This window comes from Corythoichthys intestinalis, chromosome 13, assembly GCF_030265065.1.
Source record: "Corythoichthys intestinalis isolate RoL2023-P3 chromosome 13, ASM3026506v1, whole genome shotgun sequence".
Taxonomy (NCBI): domain Eukaryota; kingdom Metazoa; phylum Chordata; class Actinopteri; order Syngnathiformes; family Syngnathidae; genus Corythoichthys; species Corythoichthys intestinalis.
The window spans coordinates 18,375,800-18,390,819 of NC_080407.1; the positions used below are offsets into that span (position 1 = coordinate 18,375,800).

The 15,020-nt window shown below is 36.0% G+C and overlaps 1 protein-coding gene across 3 annotated transcripts in view; it reads left to right on the forward strand.

The window, feature by feature from the left end:
* strip2 (striatin interacting protein 2) overlaps positions 1–15,020 on the forward strand; it is a 34,478-nt gene that overhangs the window by 9,722 nt on the left and 9,736 nt on the right. For 2 of the 3 annotated variants that reach the window (XR_009066800.1, XM_057855972.1), the window contains exons 9-17: positions 667–855; positions 1,033–1,083; positions 9,391–9,620; positions 11,599–11,664; positions 11,745–11,880; positions 13,454–13,528; positions 13,599–13,696; positions 13,759–13,885; positions 13,959–14,059. Coding sequence is in view for 2 of the 3 variants with exons in the window: in XM_057855972.1 (XP_057711955.1) it covers positions 667–855; positions 1,033–1,083; positions 9,391–9,620; positions 11,599–11,664; positions 11,745–11,880; positions 13,454–13,528; positions 13,599–13,696; positions 13,759–13,885; positions 13,959–14,059 (1,073 nt within the window). In the remaining variant the exon portion in view is untranslated. The remainder of the gene's footprint in view (positions 1–666; positions 856–1,032; positions 1,084–9,390; positions 9,621–11,598; positions 11,665–11,744; positions 11,881–13,453; positions 13,529–13,598; positions 13,697–13,758; positions 13,886–13,958; positions 14,060–15,020) is intronic. The other variant, XM_057855973.1, reaches the window with a different exon arrangement.

The following is a 15,020-nucleotide window of genomic DNA, read 5'->3' on the forward strand; positions in this document are numbered from 1 at the left end:
GTGTGGCAAAATGGATTTTGCCATGTGGCATTTTTTTGGGTGTGTGTGGCAAAATGGATTTTGCCATGGGGCATTTTTTCAAGAAGGGTATGTGGCAAAATGTTGCCCTTTTTGTGGGAATGTGTTCGAACCACTTGCTAAGAGCATTGCTTAAAAAAAAAAAAAAAAAAAAAGCATTTTATAGCATTTAAGCTAGCTGACTTTTGCTATGTAAGTTAGCCAACTGTTCTTTTGTTGCTCAGGTATTTTATTTTTTATGTTCCTTATCCGATTACTTGACTATTCAAACTAAGTACTTTATCGTTTAATCGACTACTAAAATAATCGATAGCTGCAGCCCTATATTATTTAAAATAGGGATGTCCCGATCACATGTTCTTACAACCGAGTTTGTCTTTTTCTGGGAGTTTTGCAGAGGATTAAACGTGTATATTTTTGTTTCTTTTAGAAATGCAATTGTTTTTCTGGATTATTTTGTTAAATTTTAGCCTCATAAAAATACAAAAATATGTAAGTGTGTGGCCTAAAACAGCCAGACAGCGAGCTAGCATTGAATGTCCTCCAATAAAACACATGGAATGATGGGCAGATTTGAAATTTTCATGGTTGGTGCTTGTCCACTGCGAGATTAATATTAGCTCTTTCTCCTCACGACTTCTACCCCAGTTAACCTTGGGCGGCTTTGAGGAACTCCAGGAAATGAAAGTACGAGACCGCCAACGTCTCAACCTGCCGCCCCTCCCCGAAGACAGCATCAAGGTGGTGAGGGCCATGCGAGCCGCCTCTCCGCCGGCCTCCGCCATGGAGCTCATCGAGCAGCAGCAGCAACAGAAGCGAGGGCGTCGCAGTCGGAGGGTACGCGAACACAAATCATGAGCTAGCTAGCTAACACGAGCGTGCGCACTTAACAAAAGACTAACAGTTCCTTTTTCATTCCATGAAAGCGATCCTTCATTCAACAATAACAGGGCCCGAATGACGCCGGCCCTTTAACCGGTGTCTCATTTGCCCCTCTCCCTTGTGTCCCCACAGAGTGCCTTTGTTGATAGCTTGGAAGGAGACAGTCCCTTTCCCAAGAAGCAGGTCTTTACCCGCAAATTCCCTCTTTTCAGTTTTTTTTCTGCATTTTCCCTCTGCATTTTTTTTTATGTTGCACTTCTTCCCCTCACCTCACCTTTGCCTTCTTTCCTCTCCTCTTACTCCAATATTAAGACAGTCGTAGCATCCACCAGCTCCAATAAGTAGCGTCCATCACATCACAATCATTCACTGTCGACACAAGAGTAAGGGGTCGTAGAAATGCATTCATCAAAGAGGTGAGATGATGATTTATAAAGCTGGTTTTTGGGAAAAAATTGGAATCAGAAATGTCTTGAAAAGGCATTGGATTTAACCTTGGAGGTCTTTTGCTTGGGTGGCATGGGGTGTAGATATATATATATATATATATATGTGTATATATATATATATATTTGTAATTTTTTTCCATTTACTTTATGCATTTTTTTATTTAAAAAGGGTGCAAATGATAAATTACACAAGAGGGGTCAATAAAAAATGTATTATTTTTCATTTTTAAAGATATATTTTTGAAATATAGTACTTTTATTTAGACTTGAAAAAGGGTCAAATTAGGTCAATAAGTACATTAGGGCTGCAGCTGTCGATTATTTTAGTAGTCGATTAATCGATGAACTCTTTAGTTCGTATAATAGAGTAATCGGATAAAATTAAAATACCTGAGCTGAGCCTCAAACGGTATAAAAAGATAATGTAAATAAATGAGAATCTTAGTCCAAAATAAGAAAAATTGGTGAACTTACATAGCAAAAGTCTGCTAGATTAAATGCAAAAAAAAAAAAAAGTTAAAAAAAAAAAAGTTGTTTATATTTTTTTAAATACAATACTCTTAACAAATGGTTCAAACACATATTCCCACGAAAAAGGGCAAAATTTTGCCAAATACCCTCCAAAAAATGCCACATGACAAAAAATGCCACATGGCAAAATCAAATTTGCCACATACAAAAAAAAGCCAAATGGCAAAAAAAATGCCGCATGCCAAAATCCATTTTGCCACATACAAAAAAGCCAAATGGCAAAATCAATTTTGCCACCTGCCAAAAGAAAATTCCACATAGCAAAAAAATGCCACGTGCCCAAATCCATTTTGCAACATGTAAAACAATGCCGCATGCCAAAATCCATTTTGCCACATACCAGAAAAAAAGCACATGGCAAAATCCATTTAGCCACTGACCCCAAAAAAATACCACATGCCAAAATCTGTTTTGCCACATACCAGAAAAAGGCTACATGGCAAAATCCATTTTGCCACATTAAAAAAAAAAAGCCACCATTTTGCCACATACCACAAAAAAAATGCCACATACCAAAATCCATTTCGCTACATAACAGAAAAAAGCCACAAGGCAAAATCCATTTTGCCACATACCAAAAAAAAAAAAAAAAAGCCACATGTCAAAGTCCGTTTTACCACATACCAGAAATAAAGCCACATGCCAAAATCCATTTTGCCACATTAAAAAAAACCCATTTTGCCTCATACCAAAAAAACATGCCACATGCCAAAATCCGTTTTGTGATATATCGGAAAAAAAGTCCCATGGCAAAATCCATTTAGCCACATACTGAAAAAAGGCCACATGCCGAATCTGTTTTGCCATATACCAGAAAAAAACCACATGCCAAAATCCATTTTGCCACATACCAAAAAAATGCCACCAATTTGCCACATACCAAAAAAAATGCCACATGCCAAAATCCGTTTTGTCATATACCAGAAAAAAAGTCCCATGGCAAAATCCATTTTGCTACATACCAAAAAAATGACACTTGGCAAAACCAATTTTGCCACATACCAAAAAAATGCCACATGCCAAAATCCATTTTGTCATATACCAGAAAAAAAGTCCCATGGCAGAATCCATTTTGCCACATACCAAAAAATGCCACATGGCAAAACCAATTTCGCCACATACCAAAAAAAAAAAGCCACATGCCAAAATGCATTTTGCCACATACCAAAAAATAAATGCCGCATACAAAAATCCATTTTGCCACATACCAGAAAAAAAGCCACATGCCAAAATCCAATTTGCCACATACCAAAGAAAAGCCACATGCCAAAATCCATTTTGCCACATACCAGAAATAAAGCCACATGCCAAAATCCATTTTGCCACATTAAAAAAAAAATTCCACCATTTTGCCACATACCAAAAAAACATGCCACATGCCAAAATCCGTTTTGCAATATATCGGAAAAAAAGTCCCATGGCAAAATCCATTTAGCAACATACTGAAAAAAAGGCCACATGCCAAAATCTGTTTTGCCATATACCAGAAAAAAAGCCACATGCCAAAATCCATTTTGCCACATACCAAAAAAATGCCACCATTTTGCCACATACCAAAAAAAATGCCACATGCCAAAATCCGTTTTGTCATATACCAGAAAAAAGTCCCATGGCAAAATCCATTTTGCCACATACCAAAAAAATGCCACATGGCAAAAACAATTTCGCCACATACCAAAAAAAAATGCCACATGCCAAAATGCATTTTGCCACATACCAAAAAATAAATAGCTTATGTTGGTCTTAACAGGGAGTAGCTGGATTCAGCCATGTGAAATGAGTTTTATCATATTCACTGTCGCCACCCGAGGGCAGTTTATCCATTCAAATCAATCAAACTAAATGCTAACACTTTCAAATCAAACCATTATAACGCCACTCCAATCTTTTTTCCTCATCGAATTACTTGAGTTAATCGATTAATTGTTGCAGCATTACGTAGTATTACGAACATTTTTGCATTTTATTTTATTGTTTTTTTTAAATATATATATGTTTTCTTTAGTTACTCATAAATGAGTCAATAAATAAAAAACCTCTTTGATGGGTGTGATTGAATGCAGCAGACCCTCACTAGGATGACTCTTAGCCTCCCGCAGCATAGCAGAATGGCTTCTTCATAGAGAATGTCCTTGTCCTTGTCTCCTACTTAAGCCTTTTCGACGAGTCCCAGCAGTGGCGCGGCTAACATCCACAGCGCTGACTCATGCCTGATTGCCTGCACCGCCGCCACGCTCATTCATGAAAGCCACTCTGCGTCGACTCGAAATGTCTTTGTGTGTGTCTCACGCTTGGAATTAAGATTAAGATTGCAAGGTTTTTGAAGTACTTACAGGTTGTCGTGATTAGGAAATGTGCTTATACTATGACCTAGTTAGGCTGTCGTATGAGAACGCTATACATAAAATATGAGGGTGATATGATCTCATCTTTTTGAGTTGCACGATGATTGAAAATACTTACTTTTTCATAGCCATGAGGGCTGCTATGATCTATTGACATTGAAATTGTTGGACTATTTTGTGCCTTTAGTGATTTTTTTTTTTTCTAATCTGTTCGTATTTATTTTATTTTTTTCCTTTAAAAAAAGAAAAGAAAAAAACACTTATAAATATTTCCTTTTAATTTAATTATTCATTCATTAATAAAAAGATTTTATGTACACTTTTTATGTAAATAATCACTTAGATAGTAGAATTATATTATATTTTATATATATATATATATATATATATATATATATATATATATATATATATATATATATATATAAATTCTAAAAAAAAAAACAACAATAGATAGTAGAATTATATTATATTTTATATATATATATATATATATATATATATATATATATATATATATATATATATATATATAAATTCTAAAAAAAAAAACAACAACCTAAATACAGTTTATTTTACATTTCTTTAAAAGAAAATTTAAAAAATATATATTTATTTAAATTGAAAAGAAAAAAAACTAAATATTCTCCTTTCATGCGTTTATACATTTATTAATAAACTTAAAAGAGAAAAAAATTTAAATAATCTCTTCATTTTCGAACCATTTCCATAACTAATAATTATAAAAATAAAAATAAAGTAATATATATAGTCCATATTCATTTCCTCCCCCCCATATTTATTAATATTATTATTTATTATTATCAGGGGTGCACATAAGTGGTCCGCATGCGCGCATGCGTACTGGACGTAGACAAACGCGCTGGCCCTCAACGGCTTAGATACGCTTTTGCGTACCGATGGCTGACCACTGTATTTGCGGCGGACACGAGAAAATAACTTCTCAAAATGTCGAAGAGGCAGGCCACACTGAGTAATTACTTCCGTCTTCCCCCACCCCCGTCAAAAGACAGACGATAGAGACGTCACCGGAGCTACCGAAAAAAAGGACTTTTGCTGAAAAGTGGCTACAGGATGTACCATGGCTAGAAGCAAATGATGCTCGCACGGAAATGCGGTACAAAATGTGCCGTGAGAATCCCAATGTCGCCGATAAGAGCAGCGCATTTTATGTTGGGTCAAAGAATTTCAGCCATCCAAACTTTGAAAAGCACGAAAAAACAGAGCGCATGTGGCAATTACGCAAAATATCGATGTCAAACAGGACCCCACTCGCCCTATGGACAAGTGGCGGAATAAAGGTAATGAACAGCGAAATGCACTGACAAACGTGTTTTTGCTCGCATTTTACAAAGCTAAACATGCGCGTTCAATGAGGTCTTATGAGGAGGACATCCCACTTTTAAAAAGGCTTGGAGTTAATGTGGGAGCCGCATAATGCCCTTTATTTTGAATAGGTGCTTTTTATTTCTTTACATTTCACTTTAAAGTAATGGCAATTTTGTTGTGCCAGTTGATTTTAATCAAGCATTAATTGTTAATATAATTAATTAAAGTTAATTGGCTCTAAGTGAAGCTTGTCATAAATTTATCGCATTGGGCGGGTCGGCTCTCAAGCTCAATGAGGACCAAGTCACATCTCCAGGTCCTCCTCTGAGAACCTGGGCAAAAAAATTATGTGCACCCCTGATTATTATTATTGTATTCATAGCTACGTGGGCTGCTATGATTGATTGACATTGAAATTGTTGGACTATTTTGAGCCTTTAGTGATTTTTTTTCTAATCTGTTTGTTTTTATTTTATTTAGAACACTTGTAAATATTTCCTGTTAATTGAATTATTCATTTATTAAAAAAAAAAAAATTGCACTTTTTATATAAATAATCACTAAGAAAGTCAAATTACATTATATATAGAATATATATATCTAAATTCTAAAATAAATAACTAAATATCTAAATAAATTTCTTTTGGGGAAAAAAAAATAGTAAAAATTAAAAATATAAGTTGAAATTAAAAAATATATATATTTCTTAAAATTGATAAGAAAAACATTAAATATTCTCCGTTCATGCGTTTATACATTTATTAATAAACTTAGAAGAGAAAAAAAATTAAATAATGTCTTCATTTTCAAACCATTTGCATTTTTTAAAAAAAACGTAATAATTATAAAAAAATGTCATTCCTTCCTCCATATTTTATTTATTTAATTTAAAAATATATATGTATATATATTTACTTATTATTATTATTATTATTATTTACTAATGAAAATATATATTCTCTTGTATTTTACTATTTTTTCAATTAATTTGTCTTACTAAAACAAGGACTAAAACGAATTGTTTTATTATTTTTAAACAAACTTTTTTGTTTTATTTAATTCATGTATTTTTTCTTAAAATTAAAGCAAAAAAGGAAAACTATTTTTTATATTACCTTTTAATTATTCATTTATTTAAGAAAAAGATTTTATGTACCATTATATTTTTTATAGAAATAAGAACTAAAAATAAGTACAGTTATATATATTACAAAATATATAAATTCTAAAAAAAAAACAACTCAATATTCTCATCTCCTTTTAAAAAGAAAATTATTATTTTTTTTTTTTTTTTTAAATTGAAAAGAAAAACAAATTCTCCTTCCAAGCATTGATAAATTTATTAAAATATTTGACTAAGATGAAAAAAGTTAAATATTCTCGTTTCAATTTTCCATATTTCATTATTTTCCTTTAATTTTATTTATTTAATTAGAAAATATTTATTTATTTGTATTATTATATTTGTTGATGAAAAAAAAATCTCTTGTGTTTTATTTTTTAAAATGTATTTTTCTGAATGAAAAAGGGATAAAAAGTAGATATTGTTAGTATAATCATAGATAACAGTAAAAAAAAAATATATATATATATTTATTAATTATTTTGAAATTTTTGGTTTTATTTTTTCCCTTATTTTAAAATCAGAACAAAAACTGAAAACTATTTTTCTACTATTACCTTTTAATTTAATTATTCATTTATTTAAAAAAAGATTTTAATATATATTTTTTATATAAATTATATTTTATAAAATATAAATAAATTCTAAAAAAAAAAACAACAACTAAATATTCTCATTATTTTCAAAAAAGAAAATTAAAAATATTTTTCTCCTTTCCTGCATTTATACATTTATTAATATACTTAAAAGAGAATTTACAAAAACTAAAATCTCTTTTCATTTTTAAACCATTTGCATTTTTTAAATTTAATGATTTAAAAAACAAAACAAAAAGGAAAATACATAGTCCATATTTCTTTCACCCCCCCAATTTTATTTAATTTAAAATTTGTATTATTATTATATTTACTAATGACAACAATATCCTCTTGTATTTTACTATTTTTTTAATTCATATTTTTAATGAAAAAAGGGGCTAAAAAGAAGATAATAGTAATTAACTGGATATATTGCCTTTTTAAATTTTAATTTTCCCCCCCCTTTTTTCTTACAATTAAAACAAAAAAGAAACTTTATTTTTTCTTTTTAAATTTAATTTTTTATTTACAAAAAAAAAAGCAAAAATGGGAAACTATGTCATTATTTAAAAAAAAATGTTTTTTTAATTTTAAACAAGTTAATTAATTAGTTAATAATTTAAAGTAATTATATATACTTTTTATATCGATAACATCTAAAAAAAAAGTAAAATTATATTTTATAATATATATATATATATATATATATATATATATATATATATAAAATAAAAAATATACTCTCATTTCTTTTGAAAAAGACAATTAAAAATATTTTTTAAAATACTCTCATTTCTTTTGAAAAAGAAAATTGAAAATATATTTTTTTTAATTTAAAAGAAAAAAATAAAAATTCTGTTTTAATTTTTAAACGCTTTGCATTGGTTTTATTTTAATTATTAAAAAAAAAAAAAAAAAGGAGTCCAAAGTAGTCCATATTTCTTTCACCCCACTGCCCCAATTTTGTTGAATTAAAAAAAAACCTAATTCAGTTATTATTATTCTTATTATTATTATATTTATTAATGAAAAAAAAAATTCTTGTATTTACCATGTTTTAAAATCATTTTTCTGAATGGAAAAAAAAGCCAAAAAGCAGATATTGTAAATATAATGGTAGATAATAATAAATAACTGGATATATTGCCTTTATCAATTTTTTAATTTTTAAAATTGTTTTATTGAATTAATGTTTTTATTTTCTTAAAATTAAAACAAAAAATAGGAAACTTTTTTTGGTATTACCTTTTAATTAAATTTATTCATTTATTGAAAAAAACTGGAAAAATATTCTTCTTTAATGTGTTTATACATTTATTAATATACTTAAGAGAAAGAAAAGAATTCTCTTTGCATTTTGAAACCATTTAAATGTTTATTTTTTAATGTAATGCTATAAAAAAGGAAAATATTTAATTTTTAAAAAAATGTTCCCCCCAATTTATTTAAATAAATAAAAAAATATATTTTTATTACTATTTATTAATGAAAAAAAATATTCTTTAGTAAGTTTGGATATATTGCCTTTATTAATTTTTTGCCTTTTTTTTTTTTTTTTATTTAAAACAAAAAAAAATTTTTTGTATTACTTTTTAATTGAATTATTTATTGATTAAAAAAAGAAATAAAAACGGGAAAAACTAAATATTTTCGTTTCTTTAAAAAATCTTAAATTAAAAGAAAATTAATACAAAACTTAAAAAAAAAGGGTTAACAAAAAAGTATTGTAAATATAAATAATGGTAAATAATTGGACATATTGCCTTTTTTTTTTACCAATTGTTTTGGTTTGATATGATTTAATTAATGCTAACATTTTAAAAATTAAAAAAAAGTATAATTTAAATTTTTCATCTGCTTTTGCTTTGGAAAACAATGACACAATTTCACAGGGACATCACAGTCAGTCCAGCTTTTTTTTTTTTTCGTCATAGTTTATATTTACAATTCACATTTCTAGCAAAAAACTGACAAATTATAAATAACTTAATCAATTGACTCCTTGCAAAATAATGATTTGTGGCAACCCTATTGGCTATACTTTTTTATTAGTCCACATTTACAGGCAAAAGACTGCCAACCGAAGCATTCTTTTTTTTGTGATTATTCTTCAGCCGCTGGTTAAGCAGGACAGCCTGGACACGTACAACGAGCGGGACCCTTTCAAAAACGACGATGTCCGCGACGAGGAGGACGACCCCGAGGACGGCGACAACGGCGCGGAGGGCGAGGTGGACCCGTTGGACCGCGACGTCATCATCCAGCCCCCGCCGCCGCCGCCTCTGCGGCCCCTCGCCGAGAGGGTCAACTTCCCCAAGGGTCTCCCGTGGGCTCCTAAAGTCAGGTGAGGGTTTTACTCTCGGATTATTAGCGTACATAATTCAGCAATGTGAAGTGGGGAACCGAGTATTAGATAAATCACCAGTAGGGATTTGTTGACACCCTATTCTATGCTACATGATCGCTAACCTTGGCACAGACAATCTCGCTACCTAAGTGTGTCTAATTGAACGCAGTCATGCGTGAACCCACTTTGACGCGTGATAGTCCTGCAGAAAAGTGGAAATGCTCCCCGGGGCCTACCCTGGCACCACCCGAGCCAATTGGGGGAGAGGGTTGGCGCAGCAGATCCCTCCCCCCACACCTCAAAGGGGCCACCATCATCCTCCCAAGACCCAGAGTGGCTCTCCGGACCATCCGCACCCCCATTAACCAGCACTCAGGGAAGGGACAAGGGGATGTACCACTACCGCCCAGCCAGACCCCCAGCCACTGCCCCCACCACCGCAACCCCCCAACCAATGTGGGACCCAGGGTGGTCCCCCAGACTATTCACACCGTCATTAACCAGCCCTCAGGGAAGGAACCAGGGGATTGGCCACCACCCTCCAAGCCTGCCCCCACCATCACCACAACCCCCCAACTGACGCGGGACCCAGGGCGGTGCCCCAGACCATCTGTGCCCCCATTAACCAGCCCTCAGGGAAGGGATGAGGGGATGTCCCACCATCCCCCACACCTACCCCCAGCCACCACTGCAACCCCCCAACCGACGCGAGACTAAAAGGGTGGTCCCTCAGACCATCCACGTCGTCATTAACCAGCCCTCAGGGAAGGGTTTAGGGGACCAGCCACTGCCTTCCAAGCCCGCCCACACAACCGCCCTCCCACCCGGACCCCCAGCCACCGCCAAAACGCTAACCCCCCAACCGACGCGGGACCCAGACCATCAGTGTCCCAAATAACCAGCCCTCAGAGAAGATACGACTGGATGTACCATCACCCCCCGCGCCCACCCCCTGCCACTTCCCCCACCACTGCCTCCCTGCCCAGACACCAAGCCACCGCCGCAACCCCACAGCCGACGCGGTACCCAGCGTGGTTCCCCAGACCATCCGCGATGTCATTAACCAGCCCTCAGAAGAGGTACCAGGGGACCAGCCACCGCCCTCCAAGCCCACCACCACCACAACACCCCAACCGACGTGTGACCCAGGGTGGACCCTCACACCTTCCGCGCCCCCATTAACCAGCTCTCAAAGAAGGGGAGGAGGGGATGTACACCAAACCTGCAGTCCCCCCCCCCCCCCCACTACCTCCCCACTCAGACCGCAAGCCACCACCGCAACCCCATAACCGACGTTGGACCCATTGCGGCCCCCCAGACCATCCGCGCCGTTATTAACCAGTCCTCAGGGGAGGTACGAAGGGATGCACCACCACCCCCCACGCCACGCCCACCCCCAGCCACTACCGCAACCCCCACAACCGACGTGGGACCCAGGGCGGTACCCTAGAACATCCACGCTGTCATTAACCAGCTGGAAGGGACCAGTGGACCGGCCACCGCTTTTCAAGCCCGCCCCCCCCACCGCCCACAACACCCGGACCGCCAGCCACTGATGCAACTCCCCAACCAACACGGGACCCAGTGCGGTCCCACAGACCATCCATGCCGCCATTAACCAGCCCTCAGGGGATGGAAGAGGGGATGTGCCACCGCCCCCCATGCCCGCCCTCAGCCACTGCCTCCTCACCCAGACCCCCAGCCACCTTGCAAACCGAGGCCATGCACAGACTTGACTTGATGTCTGCCTCTGAGAATTCGGGGGTATTTCGCAATCCGGCTCGAAGGACCAATTAAATGTCCAGTTCAAATATAAATCCTTAGACTGACATTTCTCTGCATCATAGTAATTATCTCAAGCAGGAGAACAGTCTCGTAGTTTCCGGCCACCTGGACACGTTTGTGTTGTCTTAGGAAAAAAAAGCAGACATTGTTAACAATTTCCATATCGTTTAAGACTCTCTTGTGCATGTAGGGAAAAGGACATCGAGCACTTTTTGGAAACCAGTCGGAACAAATTCATCGGCTTCACCCTTGGAAAGTCGGTATTCCGCCAACCCAGTCATTTTAAGCATTCAGCGCAACACCAAATCTGACAGTTTGTTCTGAATTCCACTTCAGTGACACCGAGACCTTGGTGGGCCTTCCTCGCCCCATCCACGAGAGCGTCAAGACTCTCAAACAGCACAAATACGTGTCCATCTCCGAAGTGCAAATGAAACGCGAAGAGGAGCTTCAACAGTGTCCGCTTAGCTTGGTGAGTGTCTTCAAAGGTTGTGTAACTCTTGGTACCTCATTTCCGGGTCACTTCCTGGTCAACGGTCACTTCCTGTTGATTTTAGGGCATTTACGGATAACTTCCTATTAGGGCTGCAGCTGGCTAACCTAAATGCTAACATTTTTTTTTTAACAACAATGCTCTTAACAACGGTTCGAACACATATTCCCACAAAAAAATGGCTAAATATACCTATATACTAAATTACGAATACATAAAAAAAATTAGCTTAAACAATAACTTAGCTTATGTTGGTCTTAACAGGGAGCAGCTGCAATCAATGTGAAACAAGTTACTTCATAGGGTACGCTGTTCATTTCAAGGCATTTACGAGTCACTGTCTATTAATATTGCCTCACTTTCTGTCCATTTTCTGTCGATTCTGGGGCATTTCCGGGTCACTTCCTGGTCAAAATTCACTTGTTGATTTTAGAGCAAGTCCAGCTAACTTTCTACTAATTTTGGCTCACTTCCTGTACATTTTGGGTCATTTTCCTAATGGTTTTAGGGCATTTCCGGGCTAGTTTCTGTTCAATTGTCACTTCCTGTTGTTTTCAGCTCATTTCCTATATATTTTGGGTCATTTTCCTAATGGTTTTAGGGCATTTCCGGACTAGTTTCTGTTCAATGGTCACTTCCTGTTGTTTTCAGCTCATTTCCTATATATTTTGGGTCATTTCCTGTTGATTCTGGGGCATTTCCAAGTCACTTCCTATTGGTTTTAGGGCATTTCTGGGCCACTTCCTGTTCATTGGTCATGTCCTATCGATTTATGCTCACTTCCTGTAGATTTTGAGTCACTTCCTGTTGATTCTGGGGCTTTTCCAGGTTACTTCCTGGTCAACGCTCACTTCCTGTTGATTTGAGGCCATTTCTGGGTAACTCCCCATTGTTTTTGGGTCCCTTTCTGTTGATTTTGGGATACTTGCAGGTCTTTTCTTGTTCATTGGTCACCTTCTGTTGATTTTAGGACATATCTGGGTCACTTCCTATTGATTTTGGGTCACTTTCTCTTAATTTGGGGGCATTTGCGGGTCTTTTCCTGTTCATCTGTCACTTCCTGTTGATTTCGGACTATTCCCGAGTCACTTCCTATTTATCTTTGGCTCACTTATTGTACATTTTGGGTCTTTTCCTGTTGATTCCGGGGCTTTTCCGGGTCACTTTCTAACCCTAACCTGGTCACTCCCTGTTGATTTTAGGTCATTTCCGGGTAACTTCCCATTGATTTCAGGTCACTTTCTGTCGATTTCGGGGTATTCACGAGTCTCTCCCTATTTGTTTTTGACTCACCTCCTGTACATTTTGGGTCATTTCCGGGTCACTTCCTGTACATCGGTCACTTCCTATTGATTTTAAGGCATTTTGGGGTAACTTCCTATTGATTTAAGGTTACTTTCTGCGCATTTTTGGGGCATTTACTGTTGATTTGGGGTTACTGAAAAGGAGGTGACTGAAAGAATGTCCCCAAATGAATAGGAAGTAACCTGGAAATGCCTTAAAATGAACATGAAGTGACCTGTAAATGCTCATCACTGCTAATATTACTCAGGGCGAGGAAGACGTTGAAGAGACGCCGGCAGAGACGCTTTACTTGGGAATGCTTCCAAATCTCTCGCAATATGTGGTGAGTTTTGTCTCAACACAAAAAAACAATAGTTCTACAGTTACATAATAATAATGCCATCTTGTGTTAGATCGCCCTTCTTAAGCTATTGTTGGCGGCGGCGCCGACCTCCAAAGCCAAAACGGATTCCATTAACATCCTCGCCGATGTGCTGCCTGAGGAGATGCCGTAAGTTTTTATTTTTCTCTATCTTTACGGATGTCAGAGTGTGTTTTTGCATTCGGGTGCAGAATTACAGTCCTCCAAAGCATGAAGCTGGGCATCGATGTCAACCGGCACAAAGAAATCATCGTTAAAGCCATCTCGGCGTTGCTGCTGCTGCTCCTCAAACACTTGAAACTCAACCACGTCTACCAGGTTGCGCAAGACCTTGTATTTGTTCGGTATATTAGTGAATATAACGTCAGACTGATAATATAACCTCCTCCAGTTTGAAATAGTCTCCCAGCATCTGGTGTTCGCCAACTGTATCCCACTCATTCTCAAGTTCTTCAACCAGAACATCATGTCTTATATCAGTGCCAAAAACAGGTAGGCTGTTCACTCACGTACTATTTGTTTTGATTATAGTACTTACAGAACAAGCTAGCTTATCCGGCTAGGCAAGAAGTGAGCTAAAGTAGTGAATTGGTGACAGTCAATTGATTGAAACAGATATTTTTTAAATCAATATTGTAGAAACTAGCATAGCCTAGACTAACAGGTTTTCAGTGCTAGCAGAGCTAGCATTGCTCAGACTTGATTGTTTTCAGTGCAGTTTGTTAACAAGTTGGCTAAAGTGAGTTAGTGACAGTCACTTAATTAAAAAAAAAATAAAATAAAATAAAAATTTACTGTAGAAGATAGCATAGTTTGTACTGTTTTCAGTGCCATTTGTCGAAAAGTTAGCTAAAGTGAATTCGCGACAGTCACTTGATTAAAACAGAATTAAAAAAAACATTTACTGTGTAAACTAGCATAATTTAGACTAATGGGTTTTCTGTGTCGTTACAAGTTTGCGAAATTTAATTAGAGACAGTCACTTGATTAAAACATAATTTAAAAAAAACATTTACTGCAAAAGCTAGCATAGCTTAGACTAATAGGTTTTCAGTGCTGTTACCAGTTAGCGAAAGTGAATTAGCAACAGTCACTTGATTAAAACATAATTTAAAAAAAGATACTGTAGAAGCTAGCATTGCTCAGACTAATGTTTTCAGTGCCGTTTGTCAACAAGTTAGCTAAAGTGAATTAGTGACAGTCACTTAATTAAAAAAAAAAAAAACTGTAGAAGCTAGCATAGCTCAGACTAATAGGTTTTCAGTGCTGTTACAAGTTAGCGAAAGTGAATTAGCGCCAATCACTTGATTAAAACATAATTTTAAAAAAATACTGTAGAAGCTCGCATTGCTCAGACTAATGTTTTCAGTAACAAGTTAGCTAAAATGAATTAGTGACAGTCACATGGTGAAAACATAATTTTTAAAAATCAATTATTGTAGTAGCTGGCATA